Source organism: Lactuca saligna, chromosome 9 (genome assembly GCF_052625555.1).
Source record: "Lactuca saligna cultivar CGN05327 chromosome 9, ASM5262555v1, whole genome shotgun sequence".
Lineage (NCBI taxonomy): Eukaryota > Viridiplantae > Streptophyta > Magnoliopsida > Asterales > Asteraceae > Lactuca > Lactuca saligna.
The window spans coordinates 137,904,384-137,931,322 of record NC_136425.1 but is presented as its reverse complement, the minus strand read 5'-3'; the positions used below and the strand labels follow the sequence as shown (position 1 = coordinate 137,931,322).

The 26,939-nt window shown below is 33.2% G+C and overlaps 1 protein-coding gene across 1 annotated transcript; it reads right to left on the bottom strand.

Moving 5' to 3' along the window:
* On the bottom strand, positions 1-24,658 carry LOC145016888 (putative linoleate 9S-lipoxygenase 5). The gene is made up of 9 exons (XM_078975056.1): positions 24,447-24,658; positions 3,162-3,451; positions 2,703-2,943; positions 2,272-2,613; positions 1,990-2,075; positions 1,759-1,866; positions 1,365-1,669; positions 1,019-1,282; positions 1-923 (listed from the first exon to the last, which is right to left on the bottom strand). Exons 1-9 carry the CDS (start codon positions 24,601-24,603, stop codon positions 170-172), a joined length of 2,547 nt encoding a protein of 848 aa, XP_078831182.1. The 5' UTR covers positions 24,604-24,658; the 3' UTR covers positions 1-169.
* Positions 24,659-26,939: the final 2,281 nt, after the last annotated feature.

The following is a 26,939-nucleotide window of genomic DNA, read 5'->3' as shown; positions in this document are numbered from 1 at the left end:
TAATACAATAGCTTCATTATTCTTATAGAAACACATTATAAGTACAAATAGAGGTCACACCAACAAACAAGATGAAAGCAATTTGCTAACAGAATACTATAATCGAGACATGGTCCCATTTTCCTTTTGTTATTCAATCATGTGTTATAAACATACTGCTAAATCCATCTCACATGGACGTACTATTAGGAATTCCCTTCCCAGTAAGTCCCTCTTCGCTCGTTGGGTATAGTAGGGTGTATGGTACGTTAACTGGTCCAATCCTGTTCTTCAACTTTTCATCATTGTTCATTTTCACAATCTTTTCCTCGATATCTTTCAGCTTCTTCCCAAATTTCTCAAATGCCTTCAAAGGTTCTGCATCCATTGTCCACTCAGGACACTCTCTTTGTCCAAGGTAAACCTCATCCGACGAATGCCTTGACAATAACTCTATCAGCGCAATCCCAAGAAGCGTTTGTAATTGGGGAGTAATGGTTTTCAAGAAAACATTATCAGGATTCTCTTTAAGTTCATCGTACTCAGGAGTATTTGGTTCTGGCATAAACCTACGACTTAGAGTTGGACGATTAGGGAGAAAACCAGCATAAGGGTATTGCCCATAATTTACAGATGCATGAAGAGCAGAAGCCACCCATATGAATGTAGTGCAAACATCTATCAAGTCATGACAAGTCTCCATTTTAGGCCACCATGGCTCGTGTTTCTTGTCACCGTGTCCCTCTTCTCGTAGTTCCTTCCACCATGATTGAAGCTCTGTGTCATTTTGAATCATATCATCGTTCTTGTAGTAGAATTTACAGTAATCCTCAACCCAAGATTTGATAGCGGACCAAATCTCAAGTCCATCAACCGCATATGGATAATCATCGATTAGTAGACGAAGTCCATGATGAGAATCTGAGTCCTCAATCGCCATTCCCCTAAGTTACGGTAATCAAGATTTAATCAAGTTTACACTACTAATAACAACTTACAAAAGTATTATATCTACCATGATTTCCTCTTAAATACGTACCTCTTGACAAGATCCACTGGAAGTGCTTGTTCAGGAAAAACCCAATCCTTATACAACACCGAAGACAATTCCATAGAATATTTCCCTGGAAATACAGTTAATTCAAGGATGCCTCCACCGTTGATCAATATCTGCCTAGCGAATGCATTGATATTCATGGTATCACGAAAATGAGGGTATAGAAGTTTATAAACAGGGTGGAGTACGCTAAGTTGCCTATTTGCAGCAATCACAAATGGCTCAACAACTGCATGGGTATGCAACCTGTGAAGTATAAAGGATATGGTTAAAATATATAAGCACTAGTCTACATATAAATGTTCCTTATGAGTTTCTGTTAGTATACCAGTGGCTGATGAGTTGATGAATTCCAGAATCGTTAACTGCTACATATGCTTTCGCCAACTTCCAGATGGAGCCTTCCACTCCATTTTCAGCAGGGGTGTAAACATTGCTAATGGCACCAAGATTATCTCCATCAGGATGTGGTAAGCTTAACTCGATTACTAATGGTTTTAAAGTTCCATCATTTTGTAGCAGGAGCAAAGTTCTTGATGCATAAATCTTGTTCGTGGTTGCGTTTATTCGCCTCAAGTATGGCATCAATGAGTCATGATGATCCAATATGAATAACCTATTTGCTTTCAAAACCTAAGTAAAAAAACATATTGATGATATCTTTTATTCTTTGGTTACAACGTCATCTTGATTGGATTCGATTTTGGAATGATCGATCTTACCTCATCTACTTTTAACCCATTTAGGTTTTTCTCGATGTGGTGTGGTTTTATCGAACTATTTTGATTTCCATAAATTTGGACATCCAGCTTGCTTGTTGGAGGAAACTCCTGCAAAATCGAAAAGAATTCTGAATCATGGTTGAACATCAACAACATTTCTAGTGTGGTGTGCAGGATATATATACATATATATATCTATATATCTATTCGCGTAATTAAGCTAGTGTTTACTTTTAAAAGGCAGATTTTAACAGGATTGACTCCAGCCAGCATTTCTCTTGCAAATTCTTCATCTGTCCTCCAAGCTGACTTGTCCTCTGGAAACAAATCATCCAAATTTACTTATGTGCTTAGTAACAATCATTACAATATATTGATAAGAATAATCTTGTTTTTACAAAGTTGTTTATCGTTTATATCTTATTAAAGATTAAAGATACTTAGCTATTACTTTCTTATATTATGTCTGATAACAGAAGATGTAAGGTTTTAGCTGATTTACGACATGTATACCTTTAATGACTTGTGGTTTCGGAAATTTTGCAATTCCATCACTATCTGTTTCAAGAACTATTTTCAGCAATTCTAAGGGGATGTTTTCTCGAATACGATCAAGTAAAGGACCTCCAGGAAGCTTGAATCCTCCTTCATAAAGCTTGTAGATATCTTCAAACGAGTCAAATTCATCATGGGTGGTATCACATAGAGCTTGAAACTCCGGGAGGAGGAACTGAACGATGGATTTTAGACCATAAGCAAGAAAATCAGACAACTTCAAGTGTCCAAATCTTTCGTCTCTTGGCACATATATGTTTAAGCTCATAAGAAGTGGAAGCCTACTCTCAGTATTAGGATCTATTACAAGATGAAAACAAGATATTAGTTTACAAAACATGTGTTTAAGACATGGAATTGAATCTTTTTTAATAGGTTCATGTTAGGACCTGATTTGGTGGGTGGTCTTCCTGTTCTACCCCTACGAGGATATGGGTACTCTGAAGATCCTCCAAGAACTGGGCGTGCATCATCAGGGTCTTTATCGGGATTTCCCAAGTCGTTATAGAAAGCATAGTCGTAAACCCTATCCCATTCTTCAAGCATCCCAGTTCCATCCCCTCGCAAGATTTCCAACTCTTCATCTCTATATGAACGTAGAAATTCAGGTGTCTCGAAAGGAAGATATGCCTGTATAATTTGATTTATGTAAAAAAGTTATCATATGAAAATAAAGACATAAAATTTTCTATTATAATAGTCAAACAACACACTGATTCTAAAACAATTGATTGCACTTTTGTTAATGATCACCATTACCAATACAAGTTATTTACAAAATAGAAAGATCAATACGTTCAGCTATGAAATAAAAGAAAAAGAAAACAAAGCCGTGTTTCAGGTTATACCTTATTGGTGAAGAAAATACGATCTTTTTTGTAGCGTTTTGTAGGGTAAACCCACGAGTTACAGACAAAATGTACATGTCCATGTCCAGGAACATCTTCAAGTGTGAGTGTTTTGAGGTAAAATTCACTGTGGTGATGATTCTGGACAAGAAATGCCCCTGGCACTTCTGTATCTTCATCCCATTCAAATGTTACTTTATACGTGGATTCTCCTTCTGTGAGAGGGGTAATAGTGGTAATCCAATCTTCCAACCTCGCTGGCTTCCCTACCTTCCCTTTCAAGTTCCTTTCTGTAAAAGTAATTGCATACATATAATTATTCTATTCAATGCATTATCTTTAAGGAAAAAAGCAAAAGCAATTGGACCAACATAAAATTATAACACAAGCTTAGGGTTTGTTTGAAAAAGACTATTTGATATGTGTAAGTGGTTTGTTGGTAGCTATAAATTTCGAGTAAGCAATTGGAGCGAATGGCGTATTCATACAACTGAATGACTGATTTGGTCTAAATTGCCCCTGTCGCTGGTGGGTTTGATGTTGCTTTATAAGGAGAAAGATGATAAATGACTGTAGTAATGATCTTATGGCTGGTTGGAATATATCTCCTTCAGTTGATCATTTTGGACTGTTTTGCCCCTGATGAGGGGTACCATTTTTCTGATGCTGGTCTATCGCTTATGGTGTGGGCTACATAGAAAATTACAGCTCAAGATAGTGGAAGTGATGATGGTAGGGATGCTTCATTTGGTTATATTTTCATCTTGGTTTCCCTTTGAGGTCACCGTAAGTCCTGGTGGTTTTCATTTTGGTCTCTTGGTGCTTCTGTTTTCTTTTGCATATGTTTTGTGATTCTTCATGTGGTGTGTGATTTGTAATAGCTTGTCCTTTCTTGAGATGGGATCATATGTAAACAAACATAAATTGTGTTCTCCTTTCTTGAGATGAGATCGTATGTAAACAAACATATACTGTTGTGAATGTGTACCTCATTTTTAGGACAATCATTTTAAAATACTTGAATAAGGATATATCTTTAAATCAATATATAAATTAATTAATTAATCTTAATTACATCCTATAATTATGGTATCTTTGTTTTTCTCTCTTTCCCTTCTATTCATACGTCTGCGTCGCCGTAATTTATCCATCGATACCACCGGCCACCTTCTAGGGTTTCCTTTACCCAACTCCTAAGCGGAAGCCTCAAGATCATCTCCGACCGCCATCTTCTCGACAGATAATCTGCTTCACCTTCATACAATCGGTTACGCTTCCCCTCACATGAAATCACATCGACAAAAGCTCTCCCTTTCAACCATTTTCTCAACTATCGACCATTCTCCTCCATGTTTCCGCTTTAGCGCTGCCCTTTTCCACCTCTAGCGCTACCATCTATTAGCCGCCACCCTCGCCCTTGCCCCGCCCTCCTTCAGTAAGTTTCTATTTCTAGTTTTCTAAAATTGTTTTTGAGATTGGATTTTGGTTTCGTGAATAGATTTTATACTTATTGTTTTTTAGTTAAATGTTGATGATACTCGTGTGTAGGCATGAAAAATAGTTGAGTTCCTTAATAGCCCGCAATCTTTTATTTTAATTGTAACATCCTGTTTCGAGAAATTTTTTATTTCGGGATTGTAGACAATAAATGGATCGAGTAAAGGCTTTTGGTTTTAATGAAAATAGAGTTTAGCCTTATTGGACTTTGATAATATTGGTTATATAATCTAAGCCCCTGGTTTGTGTGTTGGAGCCAAAGGGTAAAATGAGAAAAAAATATATATATGTTAGGCTTCTTTCATGGATTACTCATCGATATGTTACAACTCTCCCCCACTTCAACTAGACAATAAATGGAGTTTGTGGAATATGTTGGCATTGTTTTCATAGATTCTAACCAAGACGAATTACGAGGACGAAATCCAGTTTAAGTGGGGGAGAGTTGTAACATCATGCTTAAAAATTCACAATGGTGTGTTTGAGTATTCTTTTTGCATGGTTGGTGGTGTTCCTGGTCAAGAACTAAGGGTAGGTACGACAAATGGACAATGATTAATATTAGGTCATGGTTTTTGGAGTAAAAATGATGGGTTCCTAGTTTTGGGGAGTTATTAATGGAATTTGTTTGTAATTCCAGTTTTTGAGAAATTTTCCGCATGAAGTGGTTTTTGCTGTAATTTGGGTCTTACATTAGGCAGAGAAAGATAATGGTTATGGTTGAGTATTTTCAAGTTATTGGGATGCTTGTTGTAAGTTGTGGGTTTCTGAGTGATCTCTCGACTTCTCTGTATAGTTGCCTTGATTTCGAAGTGGTTAGAGGGAGCTTGTGGAATATGTTGGCGATGTTTTCAGAGATTCTAACCAAGACGGATTCCAAGGATAGAATCCAATATAAGTAGGGGAGAGTTGTAACACCCTGTTTGGAATCTATGTTCGTGGAATTGATTAGTAAGTGTATGTTTGAAAATTTGTTTACAGTTAGGATCATATCGTCCTAGAATGACTGATTTAGCCTTGGTTCCTGTTCCTCTTTTGGTTATGGTCCTAAAGTGAAATCATTTATTCGACAGTCTATTTGATCATGTATTGTGTACAATTTGCATGCATAAGCTAACCGACAGTGTTAGCAGAAGTTCCTAGCATCGCAGAAGCAAGTTAGTTGGAGGATGCCTCTTTATGTTTTGTGGCCTATAAAGTATTAATGCTTGAATGATGGTTTATCTTTTCTTTATGGGACCCATATTGATGAGGGCTAGCTATTAAATGAATATGTTAAGTTACATACTGTAGATGTCAAATAATTCTTGAATAATTGATTTAGACCTATTGTGCTACTCTAGTTTGAGTCTAACCATTGTAGGGTAGGGTATTTTATTCGAAATATTATTTAAGTTTGGTTGCATATAATTGTATTCATAGAGTATATAGCTGATATTAGTAGAGGTTCTTCAGGAACTGATGGTGGGGTGAGGTGGGAATCCTAAGAGAGCCTAGGAAGTGCCTTAGATGGATTGGTGCGTAGTTTAGCGATGTGTATTCATTTAAGAGAAGGTATACGTGATTGGATCGGACGGTAATTAACATGAGTAGTTACTTAAAGGATCCAAAACGATTCTTGAGGAAATTACAGATAGGTATGTAAGGTAGTATTGGGCCTGTACTATTGAAAGCACAGGATCAGTACTAGAATCAAGGAAAATTTTAAGGATTTAAGGAGCTGATTAAGGGTACATGGTATGGTTTGGCACCATGATTCATTGCAGTGTATTTCCACCCTTATCGGTTTCTCGATTATAGATTTTCAAACTGAGGATGGATCTGGTGATTAGTTGGACCTTAGTGGCCATGTCAGATCGACCCGATTAGTGTAGACCTAGGTAAGTTAGTTAATTTTGAGGTCCTAGGGGGGCCTTGCACAAGGTAGTTCCAGATGAATCGTGGGACTCAAGAAGGAAATGATTATGATAATCGGCTCAAGGATTGCAGCCAGTGGCCGAGTGGTTGGCAGACGGGGTAGGATGTGACTATATTTAATGGGGGTTATACTCTTCCAGCTTTTCATGTTCAAAGGAAAGAGAGGCCAGACTTGTGATTTTCAAACTTGGGATGTAGACCCATCATAGGGCTAGACAGTTGCGGTTTTGGCGGCAAGTATGACAGCGTGGGGATTCACAAGAGGATTCTTATGGTGTGTTGGCCTTAAGATGAGATTAAGGGTTTGGTTTCTTTGAATTTAGTTAGTTTAGTTGGTAGTTGATTGTTTCGGGTGATCAAGGGATGTGAATCGGGAATTACAACTTTGCGATATCTAGTTTATCCTGGCCTTAAGAATGATGCCTCTTGTATTTATTAATGATTATCATGATGAAGTGATGGTTGGGGATTTAAAGGCTAAGTATGTGGCAGTCCACTTGTTCCTAGGTAGAGAATCGGTGCTATGAATGGATTGTCATAATTATTGCTTATGCATCTGCATGGGATTCATAATGAATGATAGGGGTAATTATGCTTGGGAAGTTCAGGGGGCTCCGTTTGAGATTCAGAATCTATTTGAGTTTAGTCGGTCTCTATCTGGAAGATCATCTTTCATTGTGTTATACATTCCAAGAGTCGGGGATGGTAAGTATCTGGTTGAGCCGGTTTGAGATTCAGTCTTTTTACAATGCCAGTTGGTGGTAGTTCGAACACTAAGTAGGTGAGAACTAGGTACTCTACTTGGAAGATCATCAAGTTGTTCGACTTTATGGTTTCAGAATAATGGGTCACACAAATATGCAGTCTGGGTACGCGAGACTTTGGTTCAGGATTTGGTCAAGACGAGGGTATAGACCAAGTTACCATCAAATGTATGTGTTCTGGAATCCAAGAGCTGTCTTCACGACACGAAGTTGTTAGATAAGGAGCTTGTTGTAGCTAATGGTTCCTTTTGGTAACGTCAAGCAATACGTCAAGATGCAATTCGGTCGCGTGGGTTGAGTATCGGTTGTTGAGGGATTTGTCAGTTCGTTTCATAGATTGTTATTTATAGTCTACGATGGGCAGTTGTTAATCTGTCAATCTGTTTCAAATTTGATATGTTTAGTTCCACATTGACTTTGTTCATTAGTGTATTGGATCATTGAATTAGTTGTCAATGCATTCTCGATCATTGGTCATTTCGTTCATTGTTGGTTGTGGAATTATTGTTTGTAGCAGGCTCGAGTTTGGCACATGTCCTTGGTTAATGGAAGTTCGGATGTTGACACAGCGTTGTTCTGTTTTCCAAGTGTGACTTTAGATCTATTTAGAAACATTTTTTGCATGTTGTGTCTACAGGGTTGGTATTTGGATTGATCTAGTAGCGTATTGTTGGGATTTGTTCAATCGAGGTGTAGGATCTAGTTTCAGTTATTAATTAGGATGTTTTTACTAACAGTTGAGGTTCGACATCTAGTTAGATCTACTAGTAGTTCAGCATTTGGGTAAGATTATGAGGAAGCAGCAATGTAGTAGATCTAGGGATGGCTATGTGTTTCCCTTAGGGTGTATATTGTGGTAGTTCATCAAATATGGTCATGAGGAGAGGTATATGTGGACCGAGTAAGATAGCTTAAGAACAATTGGGTCGAATTTATTTGTATGATTCTTATTTGGTTTGTAACCTTTGAATTGGAACAAGAGTACAAGTGCCTATCTCATTCTCTAATTGTCATGTGACCATGTTGTCTTCTGATTTTGCATTGGTAGCATCCTAATCTGTGAAAGGAATTGTGTGTCATGGAAAGGGATGACTCTTGTTATGTTGAGAGGAATGTCGATTGGGTTCCTGAAATCGGTGTGTTGATGTTTGAGTACCTTTAGACCCCTGAGGTGCTCTTCGTGAGTCTTCAGGAAAATTATGGAATAATGGAAAGATTAGCGTGGAACCATGAGCTTATCATCCTAGTTGTTAGATGGTGTCACAATGTATCATGAACCAGTGGTTGTATAAATCATATGGGTGGGATTTGGTAGTCATTTAATTGAGACTCTTACGTCTCGGTTTGTTAGTCTTATTGGCATGATTAGGTGTAGGAACATTTCAAGGTGTTAGGAGACTCAGTGACCAATGAGCTTGGAGCATGTGGATAGTAAAAGTTTTTTTTTTTGATGTATTGGTTGTGCATCGGAAGTCTCTTGCTGAATGTTTTCATTTGTGTGTCTCTGCTTGCTTGTGGACTTTTATTAAGTGTTGATTGCCAAAGATAGGTATTGGATCTGAAACTCCGGGTCATGAAGTTCGTTGTTAATGTCTCAAATGATTTGTCAAGTGGTTGTACACCTGAGCTAATGGGGGATTTGGATGCTACAAGAGATTATTCGATTGACCAACATTATGTTAATGGGGGCAATAGGTTGGTGATGACTTGTTAGGAAGTCAAGTGTGTATTTAAGGTTTTTGGGCATAATTTTCGGATGTGAGAGTCCTTCAAATTCATGATCAGTGTGTTTTGAGTTTTCTTTTTGCATGGTTGGTGTTGTCCCTAGTCAGGGACTAAGGGTAGGTACGATAAATGGACGATCATCAATATTAGGGCATGGTTTTGGAGTTTAAACTAATGGGATTCTGGTTTTAGGGAGTTTATTAAAGGAATTAGTTTGTAATTCCAGTTTTTTAGAACTTTTTCGTTATGAGTGGTTGTCGCTGTGATTTGGGTCTTACATTAGGTAGAGAAAGATAATGGTTTTGGTTGAGTATTTTCAAGTTTTTAGGATGTTTGTTCGCAGTTGTGGGTTTTCAAGTGATCTCTTGACTTCTCTGTATATATGTCTTACTATCAAAGTGGTTAAAGGGATCTACTGGAATTTGTTGGCATTGTTTTCATAGATTATAACCAAGATGGATTTCGTGGACGAAATTCAGTTTAAGTGAGGGAGAGTTGTAACATCTTGTTTTGAGAAATTTCTTATTTCAAGTTTGTGGACAATAAATGGATCGAGTAAAGGCGTTGGGCTTCAAGGGAATAGGGTTTAGTCCTTCTTGCATGTTGATAATACTGTTTATGTAATCTAAGCCCTTAGTTTGTGTTTTGGAGCTAAAAGGTAAAATGGAAAATTTTATATGTTAGGCTTCTTACATGGATTATGATTTTTAGTTCGACAAGTATTAAGATAAAGCTAAGTAGATAGAAGTGTGTGGCTTGTCGGTACCTTTCTGTAGATATAAAGATCGCCGAAAATGGTGTTGAAACGAAGAAGTTATGGATGTTTGAAGTTAAGGTGGATTTTGGTGAAAACTATCACAAATGGCATGGCGAGCATTGCCATGACATGGAAATCATTCAGGCCAAAGCCCATGATTTTTAGGGTTTTCAATGTATTTAAGCGTAAGGTTGTGACTTTTCACACGTTTTATCAACCTCCACACATCTGAACCCCTAGGGAGAAACCCTACCCTCCACCTTTAACATTTGAGCTTCTCTTTTCTCCTATGTCCTCTTTTGGATACTTTTTATGATATTTTCATGAATTTTAATGATCAAGAAGGTTCTTTTGGTTGCAACGAATTATGCCTCAAATTTAGATCCATCAAAGACACTACATTTTCTAGACTATTGTGAGTATAAATTTCTAATCTTGCTATCTAATTCTTTAGATCTTGTCATTTGGGGTTTTTGGAACTTTCAGTCCACTTTATGGGTGATCTTGGAGTTGAATGGACTCCAACATCTTTTGATCAGTTTAGAATGCTTCTTGGACCTCATGGACTAGGATATTTGTGATATTTTGTCTTCCCTTTTAGCCATGCAAGTTATCTTGGTCCTTTAGGTTATTTTGGTGTATTAAAGTTTTCATCTTGAAAGCTTGTTAGTTTTTACGCATAAGATGGAAATTTATTTATATAAACATCATGTTGATTCAAATCTGAAGGTTGGAGACTTGGACTTAATGGATTAAATAGAGAAAGATGCATTTTTGGGTGCGCTTGAGACATAAAGTTTAGATCTTGGTGCTTTGGACCTTCCTAATAAATAAAGTTACAAACTTTATCCATTATGAAGCTATTAGGAATCAGATCTGATGATTTTAGGTTTGGTCCTTATGGATTATGCTCTTATTAAAGAAAAGTCTTTCAAACTAAAGACCATAATGTGGTGAAGGAAGGCCACGACGTGATTGCGAGACTTATCGTGTCTATTTTGTTTGGATGTGTCCACGACGTGGCAAAGGAAGTGCCACGACATAGAGGTCATCTAAGTTGACTTGATTGTTGAATTTTTGACCAGTTTGAATTTGGTCAAACTCAGGTAGAATTGAGTATGCGACTAAGGGATGGTTTCGATTTGGCTCTAGGAAGTTTAGGTAGTCTGTTGTGTTTCTGAGGTAGTTGTTAGCCTTCTATTGAGTAGTTCAGGTGAGTCTTTTCACTATACTCATAGGTGGAAGGCACCAATATCGGCCTATTGAATTTCGTTTGTAGGATGCATGTGTATATGTGACTATAGTTGGTATAATTGTATATTGTATGGATGGAGCTAATATGGGCTCGGAGTCATTATGTACTCGGAGTTGATATGGACTCAATGGAGCCGATCTGGCTCGAAGTTATTATGGATTAGGGATGATTAAAACCAAATGAAGTCGATATGGGATCGAAGTCATTATGAATACGGGGTCGTTACGGACCCGGGTTTGTAACGGACCTGATACAACTATGTGTTTTTATTTATTTATGTTGTATATGGTATTTTGTGGAAGTCACTAATGTTTGTGCTGACGGTTTGTTGTTTGAATATTTTCAGGTTTTTCTTATAACAAAGGAGGAGCATTGTCTGATTGCATCGCATCCATTCGAGAGTTTTAAACATAATAACTTTTTTCAATAATCTAATAAATGTTTTTGAATCTAATGATTTTATATATATATATATATATATATATATATATATATATATATATATATATATATATATATATATATATATATATATATATATCTTTGAAGTTGTAATTTGAGTAAATACTTTTATTTTTAAATGAAAAGTTTGGTTTGAAATTTTGGACGTTATAAGTTGGTATCGGAGCCTTGGTTTGAGGGATTCGGACACACTCTCGGGTGTGTTTGGACTCAAACTGAGGAATTGGTAATCTTGTTGAAATAAAATAAAATTTTCTTAAAATATTATGCAAGGAAAGAGTGTGATGCATGCAATCAGCCGAGATCAACTTAGTGATTCCCAAAATACCCATACATGTTGATATGTTATATCTTATGGAATGTTTGCATGCTAGAATAATGCTAAGGATACCTTCAGGAATTGCATGATAGAGTACCCTGATTTGTGATGTCTTGTAGCATAGGAGGAATTAGATGTTATGTTAGTTTTGGAATCTATGTTTGTGGAATTGATTGCTAATTGTATGTTTGAAAAATTGTATACGGTTAGGATCATACAACCCTAGAATGACTAATTTAGCCTTGTTTCCTATTCCCCGTCTGGTTGTAGTCCTAGAGTAGAATCATTTATTCGACGGTCTATTTGATCTTGTATTGTGTATAACTTGCATGCATAACGCAATTGGCAGTGTTGGTAGAAGTTCCTAGCATCACAGAAGCAAGTTAGTTGGAGGATGCCTTTTTATGTTTTTTTTTTTGCCTATAGAGTGTTATTTTCCGAATGTTGCTTGATTTGTGGTTTGTGGAACCCATATTGATGATAGCTAGCTATTAAATGAATATGTTAAGTTACATACTGTAAAGGTTAAATAATTTTAGAATAATTGATTTGGACCTATTGTGCAACTCTCGTTTGAGTCTAACCATTGTAGGGTTAGGACTTTTATTCAAAATATTATTGAATTTTTGTTGCATGTAATTGTACTCTTGAAGTATATAGTTGATATTAGTAGAGGTTCTTCAGTAGCTGGTGGCAGGGTGAGGTAGGAATCCTAGGAGAGCCTAAAAAGTGCCTTAGATGGATTGGTACGCAATTTAGCGATGTATATTAATTTGAGATCGGGTATATGATTGGATCGTACGATAGTTGAAATGAGTATTTACCTAAAGGATCCAAAATTATTCTTGAGAAAAGTATGGATAGGTGTGGAAGGTAGTATTGGGCCCATACTACTGAAAGCACATGCTTAGTACTTGAATCACAGAAAATTTTGATGATTCTAAGGAGATGCTTGATGGTAGATGGTATGGTTTATCACCATGATACATTGTAGTGTATTTCCATCCTTATCAGTTTATCGGTTATGGTTGTTCAAACTGAGGATGGATCTCGAGATTGGTTGGGCCTTAGTGGCCATGTCGGTTCGAGACCGATTAGTACATACCTACGTAAGTTAGTTCATTTTGAGGTCTTAGGGGGGCCTTGCGCGAGGTAGTGCCAGATGAGTCACATGACTCAAGAAGGAAGTGACTGTGAAGATTGGCTCGAGGATAGCAACCAAAGGCCGAGTGATTGGCAGATGGAGTGAGATGTCACTATATTTGATGGGTGTTATACTCTTCCACCTTCGTACGCTGGCCTTAAGATGAGATTAAGGGTTTGGTTTCTTTGAATTTAGTTAATTTAGTTGCTAGTTGATTGTTTGAGGTGATCTGGGGATGTGAATCGGGAATGAAAAGTTTGTTGGCTCTAATTTATCCTAATCTTGAGACTGATGCCTCTTGTATTTGTATATATATATATATATATATATATATATATATATATATATATATATATATATATATGATTCCTATAATGAAGTGATGAGTGGGATTTATAGGCGATGTGTGTGGCAGTCCACTTGTTCCTAGATAGAGAATCAGTGCTATGAATGGACTGTCATAATTATTGCCTGTGCATCTGCATGAGATTCATGATGATAGGGGTGGTTATGCTTGGGAAGTTCTAGGGTCTCCGTTTGAGATTCGGAATCTCTTTGATTTTGTTTGGACTTTATCTAGAAGATCATCTTATGTTGTGTTATACATTCCAAGGGTCAGGGATGGTAAGTATGCGGGTGAGTCGGTTTGAGATTTAGTCTTCTTGCAACACCAATTGCTGGTTGTTCGAACACTAAGTAGGGGAGAACTAGGTACTTTGCTTGAAGGATCATCGAGCTGTTCGAGTTTATGGTTTCAGAATAATGGGTCATATGAATCTGCAGTTTAGGTATACGAGACTTTGGTTAGGGATTTGGTCAAGACGAGAACATCGAAAGAATACATCAAGATGCATTTGGGTCGCTCGGGTTGAGTATCGGTTGTTGAGGGATTTATCAGTTTGTTTCATAGATTATTATTTATAGTCTAGGATGGGCAGTTGTTAATCTGTCAATCTGTTTCAAAGTTGGTATGTTTAGTTCCACATGGGCTTTCTTCAGTAGTGTATTGGATCATTAAGTTAGTTCTCAATGCATTCTCGATCGTTGGTCATTCCGATCATTGTCGGTTGTGGAATTATTGTTTGTTGCAGGCTCGAGTTTTGCACATGTCCTTGGTTAATGAAAGTTTGGATGTTGGGGCAGCGTTGTTCAGTTTTCCAAGTGTGACTCTTGATCTATTTAGAAACAATTCTTGCATGTCGTTTCGGTAGGGTTGGTATTTGGATTGATCCGACCAGGGTCATATCAACACTTTTGGATAACTTTGGAAGTTTTATTGAGCTAGTTGTGTATTGGTGGGATTTGGTCAATCGAGGTATGGGATCTTGTTTTCGTTATTCATCAGGATGTTTCTGCTAACATTTAAGGTTCGACATCTCATTCGATCTACTGGTACTTCACCCTATGGGTAAGGTTGTGAGGAAGGAGCAATACAGTAGATCTAGGGATGGTTATATTTTGGAAGTTCATAAAATATGGTCATGAAGGGGAGGTATATATGGACTGGGTATGATAGATTAAGAACACTCGGGATGAATTTATTAGTATGATTTTTATTTGGTTTGTACCCTTTGAACTGGAACAAGAGTACAACTGCCTATCTCATTCTCTGTTTATGTGTAACCTTGTTTTCTTCTAATTTTGCATTGGTAGTAGCCTGTTCTGTGAAAGGAATTGTGTGTCATAGAAAGGGATGGCTCGGATTGTGCTAAGAGGAACATCGATTAGCTTCTTGTAAGTCGGTGGGTTAATGGATGAGTACCTTTAGACCCCTGATGTACTAGTCGTGCGTCTTCAGGACAAAGATGGAATAATGGCAAAATCAGTATGGAACCACGAGCTTATCATCCTAGTAGTTAGATGGTGTTACGGTATATCGTGAGCTAGTGGTTTATGAATCATATGGGTAGAATCTAATAGTCATTTGATTGTGACTCTTACGTCTTGGATTGTTTGTCTTATTGGCCTGATTGGGTGTAGGGATATTTTAGGTTGTTACGAGACTAACTGACTAATGGGTTTGGATTATGTGGATAGTAAAAGTTTGTTTTGTTTGATGTGGTTGTGCATTAGAAGTCTCTTGCTGAATATTTGCATTTGTGTGTTTCAACTTGTTTGTGGACTTTTATTGAGAGTTGATTGCCAGACATAAGTATTGGATTTGAAACTTCAGATCATGAAGTTCGTTGTTAATGTCTCGAATGATTTGTCACATGGTTGTACACCTGAGCTTATGACGGATCTGGATGCAACAAGAGATTCTTCGATTGACCATCATTATGCTAGTGGGAGCAATGTGTTGGTGATCACTTGTAAGGCAGTCAAGTGTGTATTTAAGGTTTTTGGACACAATTTCCGGATGTAGGAGTGGTTGAAATTCCAGATCAATGTGTTTTGAGTATAATTTTTGCATGGTTGGTGGTGTTCCTAATTAGGGACTAAGGGTAGGTACGACGAATGGATGATCATCAATATTAGGGCGTGGTTTATGGAGTTTAACCGATGGGTTCCCGATTTTAGGGAGTTTATTGATGGATTTATTTTGTAATTCCAGTTTTTTAAAATTTTTCCACTTTTGAGTGGTCATCGTTGTGATTTGGCTCTTACATTAGGTAGAGAAAGATAGTGCTTGTGGTTGAGTATTTTCAAGTTATTGGGTTGTTTATTGGAAACTGTGGGATTTTGAGTGATCTCTCGACTTCTCTATATAGATGACTTGATTTCGAAGTGGCTAGAAGAAGCTTGTGGAATATGTTTTCGAGTGATCTCTCGACTATTGTGAGTATAACATTCCAATCTTGCTATCTAGTTCTTTAGATGTTGTCATTTGGGGTTTTTGGCACTTTTGGTCCTTTTTATGGGTGAGCTTGGAATTGAGTAGACTCTAACATCTTTTGATCGGTTTAGAATGCTACATGGAACTCAGGGACTAGGAAAGTTGTGATCTTTCGCCTTCCTTGTTAGCCATGAAAGTTATCTTGGTCCTTTATGTCATTTTGGTGTATTAAAGTTTAGACCTTGAAATTTTGTGACTTTGTTATGGGTAAAGTTGGAAAATTTATCCATCTAAACATCATTTTGATTCAGATATGAAGGTTAGAGACTTTGACTTAATGGATTAAGTAAAAAAAGATGCATTTTTGGGTCCTTTTGAGACTTAAGTCAAGATCTAGGTGGTTTGGACCTTCCTAATGGATAAAGTTGGAAACTTTATCCGTTATAAAGCTCTTAGGAATCAGATCTAATAATTTTAGCTTTAGTCCTTATGGATTAAGCTCTTGTTGAAGAAAAACCTTTTAAATTTAAGATCATGGTGTGGCCAAGGAAGGCCACGACGTGGTGGTAGGGCTTACCGCGTCTATTTTGTTTAGATGTTACCACGATGTGGCAAAGGAATTTCCACGACATAGGGGTCATCTGAGTTGACTTGAACATTGACTTTTTGACCTATTTGACTTTTTGTCAAACTTGGGTAGACTTGAGTATTTGAGTAAGGGTTGGTTTCAGTTTGGCTTTAGGAACTTGGGTTGGTTGTTCTGTTGTTGAGGTAGATGAGCTTCTATTGAGGAGTTCTGGTGAGTCTTATCACTATACTCGTGGGTCGAAGACACCAATGTCGGCCCACTGAATAGGATGCATGTGTCTATATATGTTACTATTGTTGGTATAATTGTATTTTATATGCATGGATTCGATCTAGGCTCGGGGTTGTTATAGACTCGGGGTTGATATATACTCGATGGAGCAAATATGGGCTCAGTTGATACAAACTCGATGGAACCGATCTAGCTAGGAGTCATTATAGACTTGGGTTCATTACAGACCCGATACAACTACATGTTGTTATTTATTTATGTTGTATGTGGTATTTTGGGGAAATCATTAAGATTTGTGGTTTAAATATTTTCAGGTTTTTCTTATATTAAAGGAGGTACACAGCTTGATTGCATCACATCCATTGGAGAGTTCCATACATAATCTTAAAAGGTATTAGTTTGAAGAATGTTTTAAGAAAGAATTAAATATGTCACATGAATTAGAATTAGAAGTAACTGAAATCTAATTGAATTGAAATCTACAATGCATTTGGTTATCATATAATGGAATATATTTTTTGTTTAGTGAGTAGATTCGTTAAAAGAATTGAATTATGTAATACGATAAAATTAAATATATTTTTTAACTTATTATTTTCAATAAAGATGAAAATTTTTCATTTACTATACACTTACATGCTTAAACTTATATTTTCAATTCAACTTGCACATAATATATATATATATATATATATATAAATTGAAATTGATAAACCAATTAATTGATTCTTGTTAATGCATGTGTAGGCATCGACATAAGTGTATAAGTTTGACTGGGGTTAAGGTGGGTGTGAGCATAGGTTTAGGAGGGTGGGTGGGTGAATAAGGTGAAGATAGGCAGGTGGGTAGGTATATAGGTGCGGCATGTTAGTGGGGTGGACATATGCATGCGGGTGCATGTGTAAGGGGTATGGGTGGGTAGAGAAGTTGGGTATATATGTGGATGGCGTATGTGGTACATGTATGATGGGATTGGTAGGTGGATGAAGTGTGGGAGAGATGATAATATATTTTCATTTGATGTATCTATTGTTAAAAAAGATCAATTTTTTTTAAATGTTAAACTGATATACTCTCAACTACCACCACATATGTCTCAAGCGAGATTAGTAAATAAATAGTTGGGATATCATTTTTCTTTCTTCATTGAACATAAGGAATAAAATTTAGATATCATTTTTCTTTCTTTATTGAATATAAGGAACAGAATCTGAAACATTTGCTTCTAACAAAAGGATGATCAATTTCTCTTATCACATAATTTAATGAAATTTATAGAATTCCATTGAATGTTTCTATATAAATATCTATAAACACATTTAGCTAAAATTTAAATTATTAGCACACCCCTCATAAACACTTTTAGCTAAAATTCAAATTATTACCTTGAAAAAGGCGTTCATCATTTCATTTGCATCATCTTTTTAATAAATAATTTTTTCTTTTATTTAATTATTTTAATAGTTTTAATATTGATTAGGTAATATTTAGTTTTCTTTAATCAATTATCTAAATTTTTTAAAACCATATTTTTATTGATTATTGTTTTCATTTATACATTATTCTTAATATTTAAAAACATTTTCATGATGTTGTGTATAAATATATATTCTTTAATGTTTTATTTATTTATTGATGTGTTTATTGTTTTTTTTTTAGGGAAAATGAAAATGTAGCTTATCAAACTTTCTATTTTTTATTTAAATAGTTCATAAACTATTTATCTCACTTGATAAGGGTAAGGTAAGTTATGACGTGCTTATTTGGTACATGTAACCTGAACTAACCTTTTATTAGCACCACTTAACCAGCAAGATGACCATATTATTATATAAATGACCATGTTATTTTATAAAATAGCCATGCATGACCAACATTCAACACCACTAACATCCACTTCTTATCACTGCCACCTTAAACCACCATCAACTACTATTATCTACCACCATCACCATTTATATCCTAATCATCAACTACAATCATGAACGACCACAATTTCAAATTCACCATCAAACAAACTTGGAAACCGACGTTCAAAACAAAAAATCAATATAATCCCATGACATAATATGAGAATGTAGATTTTTAAGTCTGAAAATAAAATTATGAACATGTAAACCTCAACCCTATTCTCACTTACAAGCCCTAGAAACAAGATGACGATTATTCAAATGATGAGTGGTGAAGACAACGATGGTGGAGGCTAGAAACGGATGTGACAGAGATGATTTCACTACTATCCTATAATCCTTCATTTATATGACATAGTTTTTAGAGGCCTAATTACATGTGTCACTTCCTCACAAGCTTCCGCCTTGAAAAATCATGTTTGTACCAATGGTTATTGAAGACCAATGCTATGAGATTCATACTACTCAGTTACCACAATTCATTGGGCTGAGAACTAGAAAGTTTGTGGTATGAATCGGGTTACAGTTTAGAAGTTACTGTTTGTGTGATGGTGTATTTGATAGTTGATACATGAATTTGGCTAGAAAGACAAGTGTGATTTCATTGCTCACAAGGTTTTAGAGATTGACAACGATGGTGAGATTGGGTTTAGATATAATCTAAGAAAGTCAAGGTGTTCATCCCTTGTAGATAGTTATAACCGGTTTACCCCTTTTATTTGTCTAAAATGTCCACTTGAACCGGACAAAACCCACGTTTGCCCCGATAAAGACAAAAAGAAAAGAACCATTTCAACCAAAAGATGAAAGTTCAATAGGCTATAAAACCATTTATCCATATTTTTATTATTTAGAAGTCTTTATTTTACACCAAACAAACATGATAATGTATTTCTCTTTAAAAAAAAATGATACTGTATTTTGTTCCACTTATCTATGTACTTTCAAATTAAAATATATTATGGTAGCTTTAAAACAAATATTTGTAAAACCACTAAACTAATAAAACTAATACATTAATATATTACTTGTTATTATTCTTATATACCAAAAAATATATGTTTGAAATTTTATTGTTTTTTAACATAACTTGGAAAGCAAATTGAAATCAATAGAAATCATGTGGTCCCACGAGTCTTAAAATATGTATTGCATGTATCTTATTAAAAAAATGTGCATTGCATGTATCTTATTTTAAAGTGTGTTAAATAAGAAGAAAATGAATATTTTTATTGAATCATTGAACAATTATTTCGAAAATATGTTAAGATACCAAAAATAAAAAGAGAACTATTATTTTTCAAGATGAAATTAAGACCCAATCACGAGTTTCACACAATCCTTCATTTTAAATGAAAATAATTTTATCATTTGTTGTCATCTTATCTATTATATCATATGTCATTTTGTGGTAAATTTATATTAAATTATATTCGTTGTTATTTTTGATTGTTTTTATTTTATTAAATTTTATATAGTATTTAAATGTAATAAATGTATATCTAATTATTAATATACAACTTTCTCTTTGTAATTTCTAAAATTTTAAATTGAATTCAATTATTTTAGTTGTTTATTTATTTAAATTATTAGTTTAAATTTAAAAGATAAATAAACACTTCAACTTTACTAATTAAATATTTCATTTTTTGATATATATATTTTTTAGGATTTTTTAAATTATATGTCCACTTGTCATTTTTATGTTTTTCTTTCTCTTTTTTGGAAATGTCAACTCATTATAATTAATATCATGGGCGAAGTTACATAAGACACACCCTTAAATTTTGTAGACATGTTTGTGCACCTTTAAGATACTTAGGTTCGATCTCATTTGTCGGCAAATTTTTTAAAATTTAAGCACTTATTTATACTCTCATTTACACAATTTAACCAATTTTCTAATTCTTTAACAAATCACATATGTAGAAATTTATATATTATGCCCCTCAATTTTTATAAAATTCTATTTTTTTATTTTATATAATTTAGTTACTATATGTTACAACTTACTCTACAACTTACTCGCTTAAATTTATCTTGCTTATATAAAAAAGATGGATTTAGAGTGGTCCAATTTTACTTTTCAGAACCTTCAAAATCAATGGTCTCTGCCTTCCCTTTTTTCTCTCTCTCTCTCTCTCTCTCTATATATATATATATATATATATATATATATATATATATATATATATATATATATATATATATATATATATATATATATATATATATATATATATATATATATATATATATATATATATATGTATGTGTGTGTGTTTGTGTGTGTTTTTTACAATGAACATCCTAAAATAATATTTGGCTTCACCCTGATTAATTTCATTAATATATTAATAAATATAAATTAAAATATAAACGGTAGCAATCGGTTTATGAATTCCTATATTTATGGTGTACATTCATCAATGACTTTTCAATTTATATCTCTATCACTTAATCAAGGAAATCATTTTGTCCACTGGATTTTATTCTATATGGAAATCATTTAGAATACTATGAATTAAAGAATTTGCCGATATTATATCATTTATATGAATAGCATAAACAAAATAAAGAAAACCATTAAGTATGTGTAAATAACTTCAAAGAGTGCTCATTTCACGAATATATGTTTACGTAATCAACTAAGCAAGTGACCAAGTTCTCATTATTATTTAACATGTTCGATCCTATAAATTTATTAATTTTTTTTATTCCCGACTCTTAAAAGACATGTCAATTATTTATTTTTAGATGTTATGTATATTTTTTAGTTTAGCTGCTTTCATTTTTACTTCTTTAACAAATGTAACGTGTTTATAAAAAAATATTATTACAAAAGAAACACCTAATTATTTATTAACAATTATTATAAAATACTTATTAGGACGATCAATTTTATTAATCCAAAGTAAACATGAATTATTCCTTTATAATTAAATAAAATTAATTTTAAAACACTCTTAACTTATTTAATTTGTTGAACTCCAGGGGTGACAAATCGTGCTATTGTTTAATGTTTTTGTCTGACACGATAATGTTTTATATAACACGAACACGACATGACATGATATCGTGTTTTTTTAACTAACTCGGAAATAAACAAATTTAAAAACAACAAACACGACACGGCAAAGATAACATATACTAAAAACTAGTTTATTTAATGAATATTTTATTAAATATAACACGATAAATATGAAAAACAATATAAATAAATGTTAAACCGTGTCAATTTCGTGTTGACTTTTGAACACGAACAAGACACGAAACGAAATCATGTTTTTACAATTAACATGAATACGACACGAACACGAATTCAAATTGCAGTTTTGTCCCAATTTAATTTCATGTTGTATATTTTTCCAGTGTCGTTTCAAAAATTGTCATCCCTATTGAAATCTGCTAAGGAAATATGCTAAGATTCATTCTGACACATGTCATATTCTCATGTAGTTGAGCAAGCATATTATAGGAATAGAAGTAATTTGTAGAAGTAATATATGAAACGTTACATTTATTCTAAGAATGTCTTTGCATAAAAGAATTCTTTTCACATTTCAAAGAAGATAATTTTCGTTGGTTGTATATATTGTAGTGAAAATAAACAAGAATCAATGGAGTTATCGAAACTCTTATTTTTAGACATGCAACGTTCACTTATGGATAATTTTATGTTGTGTTGTCCAATGTTCACTTTAAAAATGAACTAAAAATATTAATTTTAGACAATGATAAATTTAACAATAAGACATATAATATTGTATTCAAATAAGTTTTTGAAAATTTATGAGTCATAACAATTATATTTTCTAATATGTCAATAACTTTTTTTTATTATTATAGATTCAATTACCTACTTTTTTACTATTTTGTTTGTATTTTTTTTTACATTTCCTTTAAAAATGTTTAATTCTTACATCTTAAAATTCAAAACAATCATTCAAAATGTGTCAATAGATTTTTTTTATTAATATAAATTGAATTGCTTATTTATTTATTATTTTGTTTGTATTTATTTCAAAATTTACTTTTAAAATGCTTAATGTTTACTCGTTGATAATTTTATTTTATTAATTTGTATATTACACTGTTCTCACACCTAACCAAATAATAAAAACATATGAATTATGTAAAAGTTAAGTATGAAATTTTATAAATAAGTCAGAAAAATAAAAAAAAACATTTTTATGACTATAGAGAATAATTAATATGTAGGTATTGTATTACTTTTTTATTTTGTGTTTATATATTGATTTATATTTGTCAATTATATAATATAAAATATGTAATTATTAATTAAAAATAAAAAAGTAATAAATACTCTTATTTCATTTTTATTTTTTTAAAAACAGCTAACACACTTTATTATATTCTACTCTTAAAACTACATTTTTATGTAGACTTAAACATACAACTAGTTTCAATATTTTGATTACACGGTTTCTTTTAGTAAAATTGGATGTTTAATTAGCCCGATTTCATTTTCTTTTGTTTTCTCATCCAAAACACAATTTTTACTTTAATTTATATTCTAATTCCTTTAAAAATTTTAAAAATCCATGACCATACGTGCCTAATTTTGAACCTTGTGAGATTCTAAATTTAGGTGATTCTTTTTTGAATGTTTACTTCCAAAGTTACACCACCAATGTCACTTTAAATGTGTTTGCTACTTTTATAAATAAATAATTAAAAAAAAAAACATAACAAACAAAAAAATTATTCTAATCACACAAACAAAAATTGCTTTTGAAGCGGTTAATTTCGTTTGAAAATGCTGTTGCTGTTATTAGAAGTTTAATGTACCGACATATTTGTAAAGAGAAATTAAATTGCCTCCTACCTTTTATTCCTACAATTATTCCTACCCACTAAAATTATGACAAATCACCATTCAATTTAATTGTATTTGATATATTCCTAATATAGTCTTAATGATTTAGTTTAAAAAATATGAAAAGATGACACTTATCATAATTTTATTGAGTAGGCATATTTGTAGTCATAAAAAGTATGAATCAATTTAATTTCTTATTTGTAAATATAAATGTGGAACTTCAACTACCTCTTATTTATTCAATAAATGCTGCGTGACAATAAATACCAACAGATTTTACTTGGCTACTAACTTTATTCAATATTTATTTATTTAAGAAACCAATCACATTTTCTTGCCAAACTTTAATACATTTTTTTTTTCAAAATCGTAATATTGACCCATAATAAACATTATAATTCAATACTGAATAATACATTATTGAGATTTTCTTTGTCAATACTCAATAATCATCCCCACCATAATGTTTTTACTATGTTTGAAGCAAAAGCTATGTGTGTGGTGAAATAAATAGGAGAGTAAAATTAATTTATGATGAATATCATTAATAATTCAACCAATACAACTAAAGGCATCTTACGTAAAAGCGACTTCTGCCAAAATTTTAAATAAAGCTGTGAATTTCAAAATCAGTACGATTGACATCTTCTACGTCTGTAAGACAAATATCGAACCTAACAAAAACATCTCCTATATTGTGTCTACTTGGGATTTGTGTGTCTGGTCATATATTCAAATGCAAGAAGCATGTCGTAGAAGAAGATAAGGAAAATTTATATGAGTTTTCAACAACACTATAAAAAAAAAAATGATCGTAGCTGAAAACAATCCCCTTCTAAAAGGGCACTTCTAGTTCTAGGTTTCACTTTGAGATTATAGAGGGTGGCTGATAAATATTAACACCAAACATATCGACTACTAGTGTGAATACACGTGACAAATATGTAAAAAAAATGGTTGTTGTTTGAAGAATTTTTTTTAAATGGTTAATTGGTTAGAATTTATTTACTCAAAAACCTAAAAGTTAATCAAATAAAAGTACTCGTAGATTTCTACATATAAAAATTATATAATATTATCATAATAGAAGTCGAACCTGGGGATTGAGTATCAAAAGCATGAGAACTGATAAGTTGCAGAGTGACGTTTTTCCCCACAAGCTCATGAAGTCGATCGAGAACCGATGCACTCAAGTCGATGATATCCAACACATTTTTCTTTAGTAAAACCACTCTTCCTATGATCGTCTTCATTTTGTTAGCGTAGGAAGCTTGTTTGCTTAGGAAGACAACGTTGATGTAGGAATATATAGAGGTTGGGAAACCCTAGCTGCTATGTGCAGACAAAAAAGGGATTTATGATGATATAAGGTATTAAGTTAGTAGGGACACATTCGTTTAATTATTTAATAAATTAAGTTTGAAAAAATAAAATAAAGTTTTAAATTTTATAAAAAAAAAAATTTCATTCAGTTTGTATTGTACGGAAATATCAATAAATTTTAGTATTTATATACCCGTTTGTAACGTAAAACACCAATAAAATATAGTATTTGTACTTTTTTGTTATATTAAGAGTAGGTTTAAATTTTCAAAAATCAATTGCTTTGTTTGGTGTATGTTTCTTATATCAAAGTTTTCTTGTAATCTAATTTTGAGCTTCTCGCTTAGGTTTTTTTTTTTTTTTTTTTTTTTTTTTTTTAATGTAAATCTTATGCTTGCCGTCCATAAAAAAAAGTACACATATTGGTTAGTGATGGAAATTTGAACACGCGGCTAACTTTAATGATCTTTTTTTTTTTTTTTTGTATAAATATAATAGTCTATTGATATTTTTTGTACAAAACAAAATGAATTATATACATTGTTATCATTTTTATGGTCATACTTTAAATAGTCTCTCTTCATATGATATCATTAATGAAAGGCTAAATAACGAACTTCTTTTAAGGATAATTTGTAAGTTGTATTTTTTTTCTTTTACGAAAAATATAAAACTATGGACAAAAGAGGATAGGTTTTTAAAAATTGAATGTCATATCCAAACCCATAAGAAGCAATCATATCTCAAATTCAGACCGTTAGATCAATCTAGTTGGCTCCTCAGTGCAATAGTTTAACAAATGTGAAATATTTCCAATGATTTTCTTATAGATATTCGAGGGTATGGCCGTATGGGTATGTCTCATTAAATTTGTACCTCTTATTATTATTATTTTTTTATTGTTTAATTGAGCTATTGACAACTTCAACTTGAGTTAAATATATTGGAATTGATATATTTTCCTTCTTATTTCTCTGTCTTTTCTTATTACTTCTTGGTTTCTAGTTTATAGTTATGGTGGCCTATATATAACTGCTCTACAGAAACCTTATAAGTCGTGGATGGTGTCTTCCACATCAACGACCAACACCATGGTCGACGATGCAGAATCCTCGAACAAGAATGACAACAACACACCGGACCACAACTCTCCACTTTATCTCCATCCGTTGACTCCTAGAAAAATGCAAGTTAACAATGCATTATCTGACAAGAATGATACATATGGGGCTCAAGAGATGGATAACTTTCTTCTTGCAAAAAAAAAGATCGGTTTCATAGATACAACCCTTAAAAACCCGATAAAACGTCAAAAGACTATATGACATGGATTAGGGATGAACATTAGATCTAGTTATCGGCTCTCCATTTTCATGAAAACTAGTTCCGGTTCTAAAAACCGAAACGGGTTTGATATTTTTCTCATTGTTTAAAATTCATATGATGTCGGAATTATTTAAGTTTTTTTTTCCAAGATGTAATTTGGAGTTTGTAATTTATTTTTGACTTTACAAACATATATTTTGGTTAGATATTGAATCAGACACATGCTACAAAAGAGAGAATATCGATGCTGTGTTTTTTCTATTTCAACATATTTTTTAATCTATTCCATTTTTTTAAATATGCATAACTCATTCATATGACGTCAGAATTACTTAATTTTTTTCCAACATGCAATTTGGTGTTTGTAATTCATTTTAGACTATAAAAACACATGTTTTGGTTAAATATTGAATCAATTATAGATCTCGGAAGACAACATATCAATGTTGCGTATTTTCTGTTTCCGTATTTTTTTTGGAATCTGTCCCGCTTTTAAAATACGCATAACTCACTCATATGAAGTCGAAATTACTTGATTCTTTTTTTTCATCATTTAATTTAGTGTTTGTACTTCAATTTAGAATGTAAAAAGTTATAATTTGGTTAAATATTGAATCATTTACAAGCTTCAGAAGATAACATATCATCTATAATATTTCAACCGTTTCTAGTTTGAAAAATAACCGAAAAACCAGGACCTGAACCGTAACCGGTGCTAGAACCGACGGTTCGGTTCCCGATTCTTATAATATAGGAAAATCGGTTCCGGTTCTAAAGCTCATCCCTAGCATGGATGAGATGTGATGTCATGGTAAAGAGTTGGCAAACACTACATTAAAGATCTGGTCAGACCTTCGTGAAAGATTCGAGAAGGAAAGTGCACTGAGGGCCTACGAATTGAAGAACCAACTAATCGACATACATCAAGATGGAACATTCG